Source organism: Octopus sinensis, linkage group LG15, assembly GCF_006345805.1.
Source record: "Octopus sinensis linkage group LG15, ASM634580v1, whole genome shotgun sequence".
Taxonomy (NCBI): domain Eukaryota; kingdom Metazoa; phylum Mollusca; class Cephalopoda; order Octopoda; family Octopodidae; genus Octopus; species Octopus sinensis.
Window position 1 is genome coordinate 20,391,479 of NC_043011.1, and position 20,430 is coordinate 20,411,908.

Below are 20,430 nucleotides of genomic sequence, written 5' to 3' on the forward strand. Positions count from 1 at the left end.
TCTCTGCCCCCTCATCTCTCTCACGACATATTCAAGGGGTGCTGACGACCCCTCTTCACCCGCACAAGGTCACAGGTCATTCCAAAACCCATTAGTCCTCCATTAAACAAAAGACTGTCACTTTTCTACTAGACATGCCGGAACCATATTCCAATGTGGGTCACCGGGAATGCACACAGCTAAACGTAACACTACCCCCTACCTAAGCTTTTGTCGACCCGACAAAGCATACTAAACTCGCACCTCCGAGCAGCAGACTCTCCAGGGGCTGGGGGTCCCCTTGGGTGGTTTCTCCTCCGGGGGTCTCACCTCCCACGGCCACCACTTCAGCACCAGCCACAGGTTGGCACCTTCCCTCTGCGGCTTGGGTAACACCTCCGCCAACGCCGCCAGGCTTCCTACTAGCCGCCCACAATAGGCGCACCGTCCGAGGAAGTTCCTCAAATCCCTCACACAAGAAGGGTCCGGCCAATCCTTCACAGTGGCCACCTTCCTCAGGGCTCTATAGCCCACGTAGCATCTTGCTGTACCATCTCCATTCCGCGCAATTATCGCCGACGACCAGGGACCATTCCGCTTTTCCACTGTTCCCCGTCGCCGATATCTCCTCTTGCGCTGCTGTACTGAGACCTCCTCCTCCGGCCTCGCTGCTTCCTCAAGCGACAACCGCCCTGGTCGACGAAACGTTCTGCCAGGTCCGTGCGACCAGATCCAACAACACTCGCGACCAACGTCCTGCGCTCTTCACCAACGGTTGCTTCTTCCGCAACTGCATCAGCGGACCACGATCTCCCTTAACTTCATCACTGCTGCACCGGCAGAACTGACCCCGCCGCTGGTTTACCGTCCGGCGCAGTTCCACGATTTGCCCTCTGCAAATCGCCTGCGCAGCCTTCAATAAATCGGCCGACCCACCCAGCGCTCTGTCAGCCTCTGCCTCCACCAGGGTCCAGCCGACCCTCAATTGAGTTCCTATTCCGCACTGCATGTCGGGCTCCACCGGCCCCACGCAACCATCAAACAGAGCTCCCCCAAGTGCCTACAAGCACCAGCGACTCCTTGCGGACCGCCTCCTCAACTGCATCCGTGGGCACACCAACTCCTTCAACTGCGTTGCCGTATCGGCAGAACTGGCCCCACCACTGGTTCGCCATCTGGCACGATTCCTCGATTTGCCTTCTACAAATCGCCTGTGCCACTTCCAAAAGATCGGCCGACCCAGCCAGCGCTCCACCAGCTTCTGCTTCCACTAGGGTCCACCCGACCCTCAATCGAGCTTTCACTAGGCACTGCCTGTCGGGCTCCACCGGCCCCAAGCAACCATCAACCACAAAGCTCACCCAACGCTGAAGCAGTCTTCTTGGTTTCGGTGGACCCACCACCGTTCGCAGCCGTCTCGCCTCGTCAACGGGCCTGGTCCTTTTCCTCACCAGCTTCCGTCCGCAGGCCTCACAACACCACACGCCCGGCCGCCAGTCCATCCACGCCTGTGGCCTCTCCACAGTGGGAACCATACAGTCCCTCTGGGCCCCAAGAGACAGGGGTCCAGACACCAAGGACCCGCACACGGCATAGCACCTGCCGCGACCATCACACACAGAGCCGGAACCTCGGACTCAGCGACATTCGCCCCAGACCTCGCCAGCTCTTCGTCCTGAGCTCCGAGAGACAGGGTCCGAGATGCCAAGGGCTCCAGACACGGAACAACAGCATCAGCCATAACAACTTCAACAGCCTTTGGTTACTTCAACCTCTACGGTTCCAAATCACAAGATTTCTTGGGTACAGCGTCACAAATTTCGGCAACCAGCCCAGGTTCCGCAAACACAGCCGGTCCAGCATCACAGATTTCGGCAACACTTCCTTCACTATCTGTTTCCCTCGATGCTTCGTTCGACGGGCAATCTCTGCCCACAGGACCGTCGCTATCCTCGGTCAACACCGATCCTTCAAAGCTGACCCATCCGCAACCTCAAGCTCCCGCTGATCTGCCCACAGGCCCTGTCGCCTCCTGTCCATTCTCTCCACGAACGCGTCCGTCTGCGCCATCTGGCCCCTTAACATCTCCACAATCAGAGCAAGCGAAATCTCCTCGTCTCCGGTCTGACAACCAGACAAATCCATAGCGAAAAAGAACCGATCGAAACGCAGCAATCAGGACAATCCCACTTCTGACACCAGTTGTTACGGAATCACCCGTCGTCGCCCGTCCCGAACGGCTCACACAAGTTCCGCCACGGAACCCAGAGAGGAGGAGAGAGAGGAGAGACAGATAGATACTGCCACAACCCCAACAGCACAGAGATACAGAGGCACAACCCGAGATACAACCCAAAGAGGCAAGGCAACAACTGGCAACACTGGCTTATATTCAAACAACAGTTTATACGACAATCAATTGCTACACATCAAATACATTAAGGCAAACAACAAATCAATACATCATACGGTATACCACAGATCAAAGCATACAACAATGCATGTAACAATATAACAGTGTTCAGTAACGACACAACAACCAGATCAAATAATGTTCACGATACGTCACAGTCAATCAGAACACTTCGATACATTATCAATGTTCGTATCACACAATTCACGTTACAATTCAACAAGTCCTTTACTCATTCTTCACAATGTCCTTTATCGACCACATCGACAGAGTCCTTGACTGTTCTTTTCTGTCGGTCCGTTACACCGTGACACATATCAATGCACAAACACATACCTTAATTCCTAACTGAATCGCCAGTGTCCCATTCTGCACTCATCTCTGAACTGCCAAATCCTCTGAATACTCTGCTAATTCCCCTCTGTGCATATTCCAATCGCTTGCCCGGCCTCCTCGCATCCCGCTCCTCCAGGAATTCCAACGCTTGCTCCTAAATCCAAAGTTCCATCCATCGCTCTGACCTCCAGAGTCCGTCTGTCTTCTTCCAGGACCGGCCAGCGACTCCAAGATCCTCTGTGTTCCTCGACGACCGCTCAACGACTGCCCTTCTTGACGACCAACTGCGAACTACCAGACCTCACTTCGTCTCTGTCCTTCTTCCACTCCCCTCATCTCCCTCTGTCTATATCGCTCTTACCCTTTCTAACTGCCCTGGTCCTTATACTCTATCTATATCCTCAATCTGTCCCTTACTGCTTATCCTTTCTATTTGCCTCTGCTCTTACTCTATCGCTATCGCCTGCCAGACTCTTCCTATCTATCTGTCCCTTTTCTCTTACTGCCTATCTCTATCGCCTGCTGCCTATTACCCTCTCTTGACAGCTCTACCATACTCTCTGCCTGTCCCTCTCTGCCCCCCTCATCCTCTCTCACGACATATTCAAGGGGTGCCTGAGCGACCCCTAATTCACCCGCACAAGGTCACAGGTCATTCCAAAACCCATTAGTCCTCCATTAAACAAAAGACTGTCACTTTTCTACTAGACATGCCGGAACCATAATTCCAATGTGGGTCACCGGGAAATGCACCAGCTAAACCGTAACACTACCCCCTACCTAAGCTTTTGTCGACCCGACAAAGCATACTAAACTCGCACCTCCGAGCAGCAGACTCTCCAGGGGCTGGGGGTCCCCTTGGGTGGTTTCTCCTCCGGGGGTCTCACCTCCCACGGCCACCACTTCAGCACCAGCCACAGGTTGGCACCTTCCCTCTGCGGCTTGGTAACACCTCCGCCAACGCCGCCAGGCTTCCTACTAGCCGCCCACAATAGGCGCACGTCCGAGGAAGTTCCTCAAATCCCTCACACAAGAAGGGTCCGGCCAATCCTTCACAGTGGCCACCTTCCTCAGGGCTCTATAGCCCACGTAGCATCTTGCTGTACCATCCATCTCCATTCCGCGCAATTATCGCCGACGACCAGGGACCATTCCGCTTTTCCACTGTTCCCCGTCGCCGATATCTCCTCTTGCGCTGCTGTACTGAGACCTTCCTCCGGCCTCGCTGCTTCCTCAAGCGACAACCGCCCTGGTCGACGAAACGTTCTGCCAGGTCCGTGCGACCAGATCCAACAATACTCGCGACCAACGTCCTGCGCTCTTCACCAACGGTTGCTTCTTCCGCAACTGCATCAGCGGACCACGATCTCCCTTAACTTCATCACTGCACCGGCAGAACTGACCCCGCCGCTGGTTTACCGTCCGGCGCAGTTCCACGATTTGCCCTCTGCAAATCGCCTGCGCAGCCTTCAATAAATCGGCCGACCCACCCAGCGCTCTGTCAGCCTCTGCCTCCACCAGGGTCCAGCCGACCCTCAATTGAGTTCCTATTCCGCACTGCATGTCGGGCTCCACCGGCCCCACGCAACCATCAAATACAGAGCTCCCCCAAGTGCCTACAAAGCACCAGCGACTCCTTGCGGACCGCCTCCTCAACTGCATCCGTGGGCCACCAACTCCTTCAACTGCGTTGCCGTATCGGCAGAACTGGCCCCACCACTGGTTCGCCATCTGGCACGATTCCTCGATTTGCCTTCTACAAATCGCCTGTGCCACTTCCAAAAGATCGGCCGACCCAGCCAGCGCTCCACCAGCTTCTGCTTCCACTAGGGTCCACCCGACCCTCAATCGAGCTTTCACTAGGCACTGCCTGTCGGGCTCCACCGGCCCCAAGCAACCATCAACCACAAAGCTCACCCAACGCTGAAGCAGTCTCCTGGTCTCGGTGGACCCACCACCGTTCGCAGCCGTCTCGCCTCGTCAACGGGCCTGGTCCTTTTCCTCACCAGCTTCCGTCCCGCAGCCTCACAACACACACGCCCGGCCGCCAGTCCATCCACGCCTGTGGCCTCTCCACAGTGGGAACCATACAGTCCCCCCGGGCCCCAAGAGACAGGGGTCCAGACACCAAGGGACCCGCACACGGCATAGCACCTGCCGCGACCATCACACACAGAGCCGGAACCTCGGACTCAGCGACATTCGCCCCAGACCTCGCCAGCTCTTCGTCCTGAGCTCCGAGAGACAGAGGCCGAGATGCCAAGGGCTCCAGACACGGAACAACAGCATCAGCCATAACAACTTCAACAAGCCTCTTGGTTAATTCAACCTCTACGGATTCCAAATCACAAGATTTCTTGGGTACAGCGTCACAAATTTCGGCAACCAGCCCAGGTTCCGCAAACACAGCCGGTCCAGCATCACAGATTTCGGCAACACTTCCTTCACTATCTGTTTCCCTCGATGCTTCGTTCGACGGGCAATCTCTGCCCACAGGACCGTCGCTATCCTCGGTCCAACACCGATCCTTCAAAGCTGACCCATCCGCAACCTCAAGCTCCCGCTGATCTGCCCACAGGCCCTGTCGCCTCCTGTCCATTCTCTCCACGAACGCGTCCGTCTGCGCCATCTGGCCCCTACCATCTCCACAATCAGAGCAAGCGAAATCTCCTCGTCGTCTCGGTCTGACAACCAGACAAATCCATAGCGAAAAAGAACCGATCGAAACGCAGCAATCAGGACAATCCCACTTCTGACACCAGTTTTTACGGAATCACCCGTCGTCGCCCGTCCCGAACGGCTCACACAAGTTCCGCCGCCACGGAACCCAGAGAGGAGGAGAGAGAGGAGAGACAGATAGATACTGCCACAACCCCAACAGCACAGAGATACAGAGGCACAACCCGAGATACAACCCAAAGAGGCAAGGCAACAACTGGCAACACTGGCTTATATTCAAACAACAGTTTATACGACAATCAATTGCTACACATCAAATACATTTAAGGCAAACAACAAATCAATACATCATACGGTATACCACAATCAAGCATTAAAACATAAACAAACATGCACTGCATGTAACAATATAACAGTGTTCAGTAACGACACAACAAGTCCAGATCAAATAATGTTCACGATACGTCACAGTCCAATCAGAACACTTCGATACATTATACAATGTTCGTATCACAACAATTCACGTTACAATTCAACAAGTCCTTTACTCAATCTTCACAATGTCCTTTATCGACCACATCGACAGAGTCCTTGACTGTTCTTTTCTGTCGGTCCGTATACACCGTGACACATATCAATGCACAAACACATACCTTAATTCCTAACTGAATCGCCATGTCCCATTCTGCACTCATCTCTGAATACTGCCAAATCCTCCTGAATACTCTGCTAATTCCTCTCTGTGCATATTCCAATCGCTTGCCCCTAGGCCTCCTCGCATCCCAGCTCGCTCCCAGGAATTCCAACGCTTGCTCCTTAAATCCAAGGTTCCATCCACTCGCTCTGACCTCCAAGGTCCGTCTGTCTTCTTCCAGGACCGGCCAGCGACTCAAGATCCGTCTGTGTTCCTCGACGACCGCTCAACGACTGCCCTTCTTGACGACCACTGCGAACTACCAGACCTCACTTCGTCTCTGTCCTTCTTCCACTCCCCTCATTTCCCTCTGTATATATCGCTCTTACCCTTTCTAACTGCCCTGGTCCTTATACTCTATCTATATCCTCAATCTGTCCCTTACTGCTTATCCTTTCTATTTGCCCTCTGCTCTTACTCTATCGCTATCGCCTGCCAGACTCTTCCTCTCTATCTGTCCCTTTTCTCTTACTGCCTATCTCTATCGCCTGCTGCCTATTACCCTCTCTTGACAGCTCTACCATACTCTCTGCCTGTCCCTCTCTGCCCACCTCATCCTCTCTCACGACATATTCAAGGGGTGCCTGAGCGACCCCTAATTCACCCGCACAAGGTCACAGGTCATTCCAAAACCCATTAGTCCTCCATTAAACAAAAGACTGTCACTTTTCTACTAGACATGCCGGAACCATAATTCCAATGTGGGTCACCGGGAAATGCACCAGCTAAACCGTAACAATATATAATATATCTTTTACCTGTTTCAGTCATTTGACTGCGGCCATGCTGGAGCACCACCTTTAATCGAGCAACTCGACCCCGGGACTTATTCTTTGTAAGCCCAGTACTTATTCTATCGGTCTTTTTTGCCGAACCGCTAAGTGACAGGGACATAAACACACCAGCATCGGTTGTCAAGCAATGCTAGGGGGACAAACACAGACACACAAACACACACACATACATATATATATACATATATACGACAGGCTTCTTTCAATTTCCGTCTACCAAATCCACTCACAAGGCTTTGGTCAGCCCGAGGCTATAGTAGAAGACACTTGCCCAAGGTGCCACGCAGTGGAGCTGAACCCGGAACCATGTGGTTGGTAAACAAGCTACTTACCACACAGCCACTCATCAATAATACAGTGATTGTTTCTTATCAGGAACAAAATGTTTAATAGGACTGCTATAGAAGTGCTCAATTGAATGAGACAAATATATCAAACTAAGGTTACAGAACAAACAAACAAATGCAAGGTCATTCACATAACATTTCATATCTCGAACATTTAATCATAGAATACTATTATGATATCACGGAAGATGAAACATAAACATCTGTACAAGCATATAAGAAAGTGTGAGAAGAAAAATGTGTGAATACAGTCATCACGGTTAATGTTAATACTTAGCGATTAAGAAATATATATTTTTTAAAAAAACATTACAACACCTAGAAAATTAAATACGTAAAATATAGTATAAAGTAATATATAAATATATAGGTATATAAAAATATATAAAAAAAAAATATATATATAAGGAAGCATATAAATAAGTAATATTAATATATAATGTTAAAAATAAAAGTTCATCGTTTATAAAATCTTTTAAAAATTACATTTCAAATAAGGGAAACCTATAGTTAAAAACCAGTGTCCAAGCAAAAAAGAAGAAACCATATTTACATTTATATATATATATATCTATATATATATATATATTATATATATATTATCTATCTTTTATTTATTTATTCTTAGAACCTTCAGAACAGAGACCAGGAAACCATGGTCCTCTGGAGGACACTTGATCTAAGCCACTTTGACTATTGCTCTCAGCTATGGTCACCATCCAGTGTCAAGTTAATCACAGAACTTGAGGCGATCCAACGAAGCTACACGAAGAAGATAGCCTCTGTGCAGCATATAAGCTATTGGAAGACTCAAGAGATAGAGATCTATTCCTTAGAGCGCAGGCGAGAAGAAAATATGCCATAATATACATCTGGAAGATCCTAGAAGGACTTGTCCCAAACTTTGACATCGAGAGTTACACAAATGCCAGAACTGGGCGCCACTGCATAGTGCCAAGGACTCCAAATTTGCCATCAAGATGTAGGACAAGATACTATGATAGCCTGGGCTTCCGAAGCCCACAGCTCTTCAATATCCTCCCGAAGAACCTAAGAGACCTGCATGAGGTGGATGCAGATGTCTTTAAAATGAAACTGGATCTCTTCTTGTCAGGTGTCTCAGATGAACCAACTTCACAGCAAGAGGTGCAGATGAGGGCAACTGCATCGAACTCTCTCATGCACCAGATGGCAATTGCTAAAAAAGCATTCGTGAAGTAAAATCATGTAGCAACACCAAATGGCGGTGCCCCAGCATGGCCACAGCTTGTGAGCTGAAACTAAATAAATAAATTTAAAAAATAAATAAATAAATAAATATATATATATGTATATATATAAATAGATATATAATATGTATATATTAAATACATATATATATATAAAAAAAATATATATGTAAATATATATATATATGTAAAATATAATATACATATATATATTTATATATATATACACAATATAATATATATATATATATATATATATATATATATATATATATATATAATATATATATATATATATATATATACATACGTATTATATTCAGTTGAATTAGGTACTTAAGTTGAAGTACCAAGTCATTCCGGTGTTATCCGCACAGCTCGAAGTAAGGTGAATAAAATCAAAATAAGTAACAGGATGAAAAGTAGTAATACAGTTCGACCGTAACACAATATGCTATTGTCATTTATCTTATAATCCTGCTTCCGATTCCTTAGATAGTGTGTATATTTTTCCAGATAACTTCCATATGTAAGTTGTTTGAGTGGTCTTTATGGTGACCGCCTAATAATTAATTGTGTAAATATGAGGCATTAAGTGGATTCTACAAAATAGTAATCTTCTTTATAATGTTTAAATGGATTTATATATCCCCCTTAGCTAACCCGGTAATGATAGCGGTGTATTTAAATAGATGTAATGATTACATTGTTCATTATGGATCCGCTTGGAACGGTAATACAGCATTACTAATTGACATCCTGTTACTTATTTGATTTCATATATATGTATATATATATATATATAATATATATATATATTAAATATATATATAATATATATTATATATATATATATATATATTGTATGTATATGATATATTTATATATATATATTATATATATATATATATATATATATGTATATAATATATATATGTATGTATATGTATATTTTATATATAATATATATATATATAATATATATATCTATAACTAAATTTATATTTTAGTATATATATACTAAATCTTTACATGCTAGGTTACTGGTAATGGAATTTCTAATATTTCTGATTACCCTTTGATATTATTAATTATTGATAATTTTTTCTGGATAATTAAAAAGCCGAATTGAAAAAGCCGGCATTTTTTATTTCCTGCCGACAAGCAGCTGCGCTTGCGCGGTAGATTTGAAAAATTAGAATGTATAAGCACGGGCCATATACTGGATTGCCTCGTGTATATATATATTTAATCTAGGGTGTACCTGCTGAAGAAGACTTCGCCTAGCAATTTATTTTATTTGCTAAAATTAAAGTTTGAAACCATTGGTCCAGGAGTTAGATGGTAAATGTTTTTATTTTTCATTCCCTTCGAAATGTTATCCCTATTAGTTGTTTGGAATTTAACTGTTCTCTCTAGCGTGCAAGGAATCCTATGATGAAGCTTCTTATGTGTTTAAATGTACACTGTATTTATATATATATATATATATACAATTGCAGCGTGGAAGGTGTTTATAAGCCATTTAAGAAACACACAAAAACCGTTAGATTCACTTCAACATTTAATTTAATTTGTCAAAATATTTTCGTCGCTTTGAGACCGTGACCTGTTCACTGAAAAAACTTCGTGCTGACAAATTAAATTAAATGTTGAAGTGAATCTAACGGTTTTTGTGTGTTTCTTAAATGGCTTATAAACACCTTCCACGCTGCAGTTGTTTTCGTTCTAGCACACGATCTCAGATCAAGTCACTCGCTATATATATATATATATATATATATATATACATACCTAGAGCCACGCTAATAGCTTAGGAGTGAAATTTAGGATTTCTCGGTTTTCTGGGAATCGATTTTGATAAAACTTTTCCCTGCTGGTTTGCACACTATGGCAACACTATTGTTATGTTTTCATTATTCTGTGTAACGTCCTTTCTTATTTATTTCAGATTCTTCAGTTTTTGGATGAACCATGCTAATCGCTCATGAATGAAAATAGCCCATCTAGACATTTTTTTCGGAAAATGAAAGTTGATGATACATATTAAACATACATTGAGTATATACTTAACTGAAAACCATAATGATATTATAACATTTATTGACACAATTAATTATTTAGCCACATGTGTACCTTTTCGACGAATAACTTTAAAAACCCTATTAGTCATGGGATCTGTCAATTTCTTAATAGCAGCAGGTTGGACTGCCTCTGCTACAGTTTTGATGGTCGCCCATAAGACATCTTTCGGAGTAAAATGGCGTCCATCGGCATAAATATCTTGTTTAAGGATGGACCACAGATTTTCAATGGGGTTGAGATTCAGAGATGCTGGCAGCCACTCCATCAACCTTTCACTTTGTATGCCGTAAGACCCTAGTAATGTTTGGGTGGTCCTAACAGAGTGGGAGGGAGCGTTGTCATGCATGAATACGAGATTCCTTAGAAGTGACAGCGGTATGCCATCTAGCCTGGGATCCAAGACCTCCTACAAGAGATTACGGTAGGCGGCTGCGATCAGTTTAACCCTTTCAGGGTCCTGACTGGGCCAACAAGACTGTCCCCAATGATACCTATTTCTTTACTACCCACAAGGGGCTAAACACAGAGGGGACAAACAAGGACAGACAAACGGATTATGGATACACACACACACACACGTAACTGGTACTTAATTTATCGACCCCGAAAGGATGAAAGGCAAAGTCGACCTCGGCGGAATTTGAACTCAGAACGTAAAGACAGACGAAATACGGCTACGCATTTCGCCCGGCGTGCTAACGTTTCTGCCAGCTGTCCCCAATGATACCAGCCCACAACATGACTCCTCCACCTTGTTGTTGACGTCGTAAACGTTGGTGACGCTCATCTCCAAAATAGATCCAATCATTTTCCCAACCGTCAGGTCCGTCAAGAGTCGCTCTGGTTTCGACAGTGATCAGAACACAACTCGTGTCTAACGTTATCTACCTTTGGGTCCATTGAAGCCTCAAAATCCTATGACAGAGCATTAAAGAAGGCAGTTTCGGGGGTTTCTCGCACGGAAGCCATGGTCCCGAGGATGCGATCTCTGGTGGTTTTCGGTACATGAAGAAGTCCGGAGGCGGTGAAAATGACTGTTTGTTTGTCCAGGTTTCCCACGTAACTTACAGCTAAAACTCCTTCAATACCTAGCTGTCGCAGTCTTGGCGGTACCACAATCGTATCGTTTTTTCCTTGGCGAAGGAATCGTATAACCATGTCCACATGACGACCAAACTCCACAATTTTCTTGAGGATGACAGACTTTTCTTCATCGTTAAGGCCTTTTCCACGTCCCAGTGTTCTTAGAAAGGAGAGGCGCTATTAGCGTGCTTCACCCAAAAACTGAAGAATCTGAAATAAAAAAGAAAGGATGTAGGCGCAGGAGTGGCTGTGTGGTAAGTAGCTTGCTAACCAACCACATGGTTCCGGGTTCAGTCCCACTGCATGGCATCTTGGGCAAGTGTCTTCTGCTATAGCCCCGGACCGACCAATGCCTTGTGAGTGGATTTGGTAGACAGAAACTGAAAGAAGCCTGTCGTATATATGTGTATATATATATATATATATATATATATATATACTAAGCAATAAAGGGTTTAGCAACGAATTGCATTACCACAGACCGAATTTAGAAATAGCAGTCAAAGAGTTATAGCTATTTCCTCTACTAAAAAGGGAGATCTCAGTAAAACCATGCTAATCGCTCATGAATGAAAATAGCCCATCTAGACATTTTTTTCGGAAAATGAAAGTTGATGATACATATTAAACATACATTGAGTATATACTTAACTGAAAACCATAATGATATTATAACATTTATTGCTGTGTTTTTTACTGAGATCTCCCTTTTTAGTAGAGGAAATAGCTATAACTCTTTGACTGCTATTTCTAAATTCGGTCTGTGGTAATGCAATTCGTTGCTAAACCCTTTATTGCTTAGTATTACTTAAATTTTCCTCGAACGAGGCTTTTACATGCCGAAGACTACTTGATGTAATTGATAATTATTCCAAATTAATTAATTTCACCCTTCATTATATATATATATATATATATATATGTATGTGTGTGTGTTTGTGTGTCTGTGTTTGTCCCCCCAGCATTGCTTGACAACCGATGCTGGTGTGTTTACGTCCCCGTCACTTAGCGGTTCGGCAAAAGAGACCGATAGAATAAGAACTGGGCTTACAAAGAATAAGTCCCGGGGTCGATTTGCTCGACTAAAGGCAGTGCTCCAGCATGGCCACAGTCAAAGGACTGAAACAAGTAAAAGAGTAAAGAGTAAAAGAGATGTCACACATAGTAATGAAAACATAACAATGGTGTTGCCATAGTGTGCAAACCAGTTGGGAAAAGCTTTATCCAAATCGAGACACAGAAAACCGAGAAATCCTAAATTTCACTCCTAAGCTATTAATGTGGTTCTGTATGTGTGTGTGTGTGTTTGTGTGTGTGTGTGTGTGTGTGTGTATCCATATACGTACACATATATGCACGCATACACACATTCACACATACATCCATATTTCTATACAAGCATGCATACGTACGCACATACATACATACATACATACATACATATATGCATACATATATGAACACACAAATTCATACAATCATGCATATATACATACATACATACATATATATACATACATGCATGCATGCATACATACATACATACACACACACATACATACATACATACATACATACATACATACATACATACATACATACATACATGCATGCATGCATGCATACATACATACATGCATGCATACATACGTGTACATTTGTGGAAATCAGCTGCCCAGCGGATGTTAACATGAAACTAAAGATCAGCAAAAAATACACTGAACTATTGGGAAATCTGTAGTAACTCTATCCAGATTACAAGTTCAGGTTTATAACTGTAATTACTGAGGCGCTGGGGTATGTAATACACTGCCTAAATAACAATCTTGAGGAATTAGGCTTCTCTAAACCAGAAAGGAGAAAGCCGATTCGAAGGCTACAGAACCAAGCCATCACTGGAACTGTAAAAATCTGTAAAACTTTTCAGAAGTTTATCATTTAAGTATGCATGTACACGTCTAGACATGGAACTATTGTACGCATGAGAATACATGCATAAAAGAAAACATACAAATATGCACATGCGCTGACTTCAGTTACTGCTCAGGTACACATACGAGCAAAATTACCTTGTTGATGTTTTTGAAATGCCAATGAAATGTCAATGTGTGTGTGTGTATGTTTTGTGTGTGTGTGTGTGTGTGTGTGTGTGTCTGTGTGTGTCTGTATGTGTGTAGTTTAATAATGCCATAATGTGACAAATAATAAAGTTGATTGGATTGTTTACTCAAATTTCGAGTGGGACAAACAAGCTGGAGGCAAACAAAGCCAATTCTTCGCCAACAGAAAAAGATGTAACGATGCAACCGATTCTTGGAAAAGTATATTCTAAAAATCATTTTACTCAGAAATTTGGGATCGGTTTCATTGTTTACGATCGGTAATTCAACCAGGCACGATGATTCTCTAGCAAACTTCGAGACGGAGTTTGTTTTTGTGACAACAAGCAGAAGTTTTGCTCCAAAACAGGATGCTTATAATAAGGTTTTCCGAGAAAACCGAACTGATTACATCTTAAAATGTATCGGTTTACGTATGACTTCATGATTATTGCCCAGCTGCCGCTTAAAAATTTTACATGTGTGTGAAGAGTTGTATGTATACATGTACGTATGTAATTATGCATTTAGTTATCTACGTATATATGTATGCTGTTGCTTAAAACATTTACTAACATAACTGGGCCCCAAAATAATTATTACTATAATTGTATATAATTGATATTTATGATTTGTGTGATGGGCGGAATGCATTCATGTATGCATGTATGTATGTATGCATTTATGTATGAATGCATTTATATATGAATGCATTTATGTATGTATGCATGTATATATGTATTCATGTATGTCACGTGCATATACGTATATATGTATGTATGCATGTATGTATATATATGTATGTATGCATTTATGAATATATGTATTCATGTATGTCACGTGCATATACGTATATATGTATGTATGCATGTATGTATATATATGTATGTATGCATTTATGATATATGTATTCATGTATGTCACGTGCATATACGTATATATGTATGTATGCATGTATGTATATATATGTATGTATGCATTTATGAATATATGTATTCATGTATGTCACGTGCATATACGTATATATGTATGTATGCATGTATGTATATATATGTATGTATGCATTTATGAATATATGTATTCATGTATGTCACGTGCATATACGTATATATGTATGTATGCATGTATGTATATATATGTATGTATGCATTTATGAATATATGTATTCATGTATGTCACGTGCATATACGTATATATGTATGTATGCATGTATGTATATATGTATGTATGCATTTATGAATATATGTATTCATGTATGTCACGTGCATATACGTATATATGTATGTATGCATTTATGAATATATGTATGCATGTATGCATTTATGTATGCATGTATGTATGTATGTACGCATGTATGTGAATGCATGCATGTATTTATGTATGCATTTATGTATATATGCTTTTCAGGGGTTTATTTTCTAAGTATTTTATTTTCTGTCGCTAACAACGAGTGGAGCCCCTTTTGTTTAACTCAAGAGACTGCTTGGATCTTGTGTTTACCTGAATTACGACGACGAGGGTTCCAGCTGATCCGACCAACGCAACAGCCAGTTCTTCAAATTAACGTGCATGTGGCTGAGCGCTCCACAGATGCGTGCACCCTTAACGTAGTTCTCAGGGAGATTCAACGTGACACTGAATGTACCAAGGCTGGCCCTTTGAAATACAGGTACAACGTATTGTTTTGCCAGCTGAGTGGACTGCTGGCAGTCCACTCTACTACTTGGTGTAATTAATAATAATTAATCTACTTGGTGTAATCAATAATTATTCCAAATTAATTAATTTCACCCTATATTGTTACTGATATATATATATATATATATATATATATATATATATATATATATATATATATATATATATATATATATATATATATTATATATATATATATATATATATATATATAAACATATATATATAGGTATAAATATACATACATACATACATACATACATACATATGTATATATATATATATATATATATATATATATATATGATTTAATCATTAACTAGTGGGCTTTTCATCCATATTCTTTTTTCTTTTTCATAATGGTAAATTTTCCATCGAGACCACATCTAGATCACTTGGGTTTTTTTCTAGTTGTGCTTTCAGGTAATGAGTTGATAGATATTGGTATATTTTTCATAGAGAAGTTTACTGGGTGCTGCAGCAGTTTGGGTAAGATAATCAAAGTTTGTACACTTTGGAGTGAGGGAAATCTGTTGGTCAAGCTTTATAGATGGCAGTATTAAGAGTGGCAATTTCTGGATTTCAGAAACCAAGGTGTGCTTGATCTCCGGCGTTTGGAGGGCATAGTTTCAGAATCCTTTGTTATTAGAGTGGATAAATTTCCATTTTTTAGTAAAACCTACACACCATTTATTTTTCGTTAGAGAGGATAGTGCTGCCTAATTGATTGTTAAAAAGTAAAGATCCCGATTTGTCAAGAAGGGCCATGGGATTGCATCTAGAAAGTTACCCTCCAAGGCCCAAGTCCGGGCAAGGTTGTTTATGGAAGATTGGCAGTCGCCTATGCATACCAGCCTTGCTCCTCTCCACGTCAGAAGAGAAAGGCAATGGCCGATACAGCTTGACACTAGTGACGTTGCAACTCATTTCTACAGTTGAGTGAACTGGAGCAATGTGAAATAGAACACGACACAGCCCGGTCCGAAACTCATGATTGTGAGCCTGACTCTCTAACCACTGAGCCATGCTGCACCCTGTTCAGCGATGTCAGGAAAAACCCTGAAAGAACAGTAGCTGACTGTTTTTATATTTTGGAAGGGGTTTTTTGCGCCTTTTTCAAGCCTAGCCAGTCTCCAATCCATCGCAGCGTTACTCCAGAAGAGTGAGAGAAAGTTGGGGCGAAAGAGTACAACAGGGGTCTCCACCACCCACTGCCGGAGCCTCGTAGAGCTTTAGGTGTTTTCGCTCAATAAACACACAACGCCCGGTCTGGGAATCGAAACTGCAATCCTCCGACTGCAAGTCCGCTGCCCTAACCACTGGGCCAATGCGCCTCCACATTTTGGAATGGTTTGCTAATATATATATTGAGCAACAAGTTGTCACTATTACATAAGAGTGCCTCAACCACTATCAACCACCATATCATATTTAGTTATGAAGACTCAGGGACAAAAGATGGTGTATACTTCCACATTTGGATGAAACTAAATCAGTATATTGTTTTTTATTTCAGTTTCATCCTTAACAACAAATTCTTTAAGTTTCTGTTTCTTCTAGTCCACTACTTTTCCAAGTTCAATTCATTAAGAATATCATTAATCCTACGCTTGCATTATTCCTATTAAACCACTTTTTTTTACAGGCACCGATTTTTATAACTAAAAATTAATTCCTATTGACACAACGCTCTAAAAGTATAAAAGATAAAAGAAAATTGAATTATTTTCAAAAAGTTTAAAGTAAAATCTGTAAATTGGCGAAAAGGAAAAATTATGTAAAAATGTCAGTGAGGAACCCGAGACGAAAGAGGAAATATTAATAAAGCAGCAATGATGTCAGTCAGAAAGCAGTACCGCAAAAATTAGTCTACCAGTTTGGGGCAAAATGGGCCTGATCACGTATACATTCTCGAAAAACACTTTGAGAAAAAGCAAGTTGCTATGGTGTTGGATAAGTTATTTTAAATGTTTCAAATGGTCTTAAATTGTTTTAATAAACACTAGCAGCATAGCCCGGCATTGCCCGGGTATGTAAGAGCCCCTGGAGCAGACATGATGCTCGCTGTGAATTTTTAAAAAATTCCTGCCAATTTGTGAAAGATATTGTCGAAAATATGTCATCTTGAAATTGAACGCGATTTCCCAAAATGGCATGATTTTATCGATTTTTTCTGATGGTAAGGTATTGCATGAAAAACTAACGTCAGAATTAAGTTTCTTATGGTAACATTAAGCTTCACCATGAGTTTGGTGAAAATCGATTGCAAGTTGCGAAAACTACAACAGAAAATGTATTGCAAATAAAAAGCTTAGATTCTCGACCCCATGTCGAATTTATTGATATTTTTCAGAACTGGGGGAACTTTTCAAAATTTTCGCTGCGTTAGTTTTGAATTATGACATTGGGCTATGTGTGTGTCAAGTTTCATCAGAATCGGTTGAAAGCCGTGGTCAGAGTGACGGTACAACCTGACAGACGCACAGACACACAGACAGACAAACTGCCGTTCATATAGAGAGAGATGACGATTTACAGCCCTCACCACCACTACCACTACCTTTTTCAATCCGCACAATCCCGAGTGGGGTTCCGTTTGTTCTTATTGAAATTACTAGTATATTGTATGTTGGATTTGAATGGAATTATAATTGAAAACTAAGAAACAATTCAAACGCTAAGTATCAGTTCCATGTGAAATTTCCCCAAAAATATTTTCAAAAAGTGAAACAGAAACTGGAGTGAAGTAAGTAGGGTTACTCGGAATTTTAAAAAGCTGTGTGGGGAACAAATTTGTAGAAACCATTGTTGGAGGCAAGATATTCTGAATAAATTTTTGAAAAGACAAAATAGAAGGTGGAAATGCGTATTTGATATATCCGTCTCCAATTTCTTCCACTTTTCAACTTTTGCATATACCGGGATTTTCCGAAAGTCCGCCCAGGGCTGTTAAACGGAAAATTCTATATTATAAAACTATTTTTCGGCTTAAATAACCGCCCACCTATAATAAGCGCTCATGGGTGGTAATATGGAAGTAAAATATTTCACCTAGGAAAAACAAAGGTATTCTCAAAAACCATATTTATTTTATACAATTCCATTGAACTTCTATCGTTTCAGTTATCAGATATCTTTATATATAAAAGTGAAGTTGTGTGTCTGTCTCCTACGATTTAGATTCCTAACTACTCCCACATTTTGCGGTGCAGTGTAACCAGAAGCGGGTATCTTATAGTAGTGATTCATATCGAGCCCTTCTGGGTATTAGCGCGCGTCTACGATGAGTCTACGATTTAAAAAAATTTACCATCTTTTTTCCCATTTTTAATGCATTTTTGCTATTATATAAGGGAAGTAACTCTCTAAAAATGTATTATTAAATCTCAGAACGTAAAAATCTACAGTAACACCCCCCCCCCTTTGTGGTTAGCCATATTGAGATGGCTATTATACTTTACATCTCTAAAAATGCTTATATAGTTATTTCCCTTACAAACCCGAGCAACACCGGGCGATACTGCTAGTATAGACATAAAGAAACTGAAGCAGCCTTAAAAGAAGTAGCACATTAAAAAATATTCTGAAGTTAACAATGGTTCTATTAGGAAATTTTGAACATTAAATTATTGAAAACATGAATAGAAGCTTCGTATGAACAAATAATGTCCTTGGGTATTTATAATAGAATAATAACCGAATAGTTTCAAGTTAAATATCACGAATTTCTTCATTTGTTGCTTGGCCATAATTCACATCAGAGCTAATTGCACTTACTTGTAATCTTATCTTCTTCAATTCTGTCATTATGTGCATCTGGTGCATTTACCTCAAGGCCAGACAAAATATCCTGTTAGCCTGAGTCTAAGAGGCAATGTTCTACAGTCTGTCTAAGAGGAGCAATTCCACAACATTCAAAAGCACGCTTTATAGTTTCTTTATTCAAAGTGGTAACAGCTTGGGTCGCAAAGTTCACTATCTCTTGATAAGAAGGTTTTTTACGACACCCTTTATTTGTATACTCCTTTTTGCCGTTTGAAAACCAATTCTCCCATTCAGCACGAAGAGTTTTCTTGAAAAGACCAATAATTGATACATCTAATGGCTGCAAGTAAGATGTTGTTTTAGGAGGTATAAGTTTGAGAATTGTATTCCTACGTTTGAACACTTCTCGGAGCTCTGTTTTCTTGTGCACTGAGCATTCATCCATGAATAGTACTGAATTTTGAGCATGGAATAGTTGTGCTGTTCTCTTCCCAAACACTTTGTCAGCCCACACCTGCATGAGTTCATATGTGATTGATCCCCTGTTGGAGACTGTTATGTAAATATTCTTTGGGATCTTGATTTTAGGCACGTTTTTTAATCCTTTAAGGATAATCATTGTTTTCAACACCTTTCCTGCAGCATTAACACACAACACAGCAGTAAAACGGGCTTTGGTAGCACCACAGTGGCTAGCATCTACATTTTTATTGCCAGAAAAGTCTATGGTTGTTGAACTAAACATGCCAACGTTGTTTTAGGTGTTTCGTTCATATTATAAATCTGGCCAGCATCCTTATCTGCTGTTAATACTGGAATGATATCTAAATAGTCACTGGCGATTTGTGTTTTTTCTCCGAGTGTTTTATTGTCTGCTTGATCAACATGTGTAATCTTTCTCACAGTCAGTTTATTCCGTTTCATAAAATTGAAAATCCATTTATCAGAACATCTAAAGCTGTTCATTCCAATTCCAAACCTTTTTACTAATTCAAAAGCATATTCCCGTAAACGGCGATAATTTACAATTATATTGTTTGCACGCTGAACAACAATCCATTATAAGAGTTCAATCTCTAGACCTCTATGTGCTGGTCCTCTACCTCCACTGGTTTTCAAAAATAGAAATATTCATATTTCATAGTCTCTCTAAAGGAGACTACGGTAGTGGTACTGGATATTATAGTTATCGCCAAGCTAACATGGCAGTCCAGAAAAATAGGACGAAT

General features: G+C 41.4%; 1 protein-coding gene across 1 annotated transcript; it reads right to left on the reverse strand.

Annotated features, from left to right (window-relative positions):
* Nucleotides 1–19,289: 19,289 nt before the first annotated feature.
* On the reverse strand, nucleotides 19,290–19,946 carry LOC115219962. Its single transcript, XM_029790264.1, has one exon. It carries the CDS (start codon nucleotides 19,944–19,946, stop codon nucleotides 19,290–19,292), a length of 657 nt encoding a protein of 218 aa, XP_029646124.1.
* Nucleotides 19,947–20,430: the final 484 nt, after the last annotated feature.

What these genes read in the sequence shown, in the direction of transcription:
- LOC115219962 (XM_029790264.1), bottom strand. Translation starts at nt 19,946, where the DNA reads ATGTTTAGTTCAACAACCATAGACTTTTCTGGCAATAAAAATGTAGAT.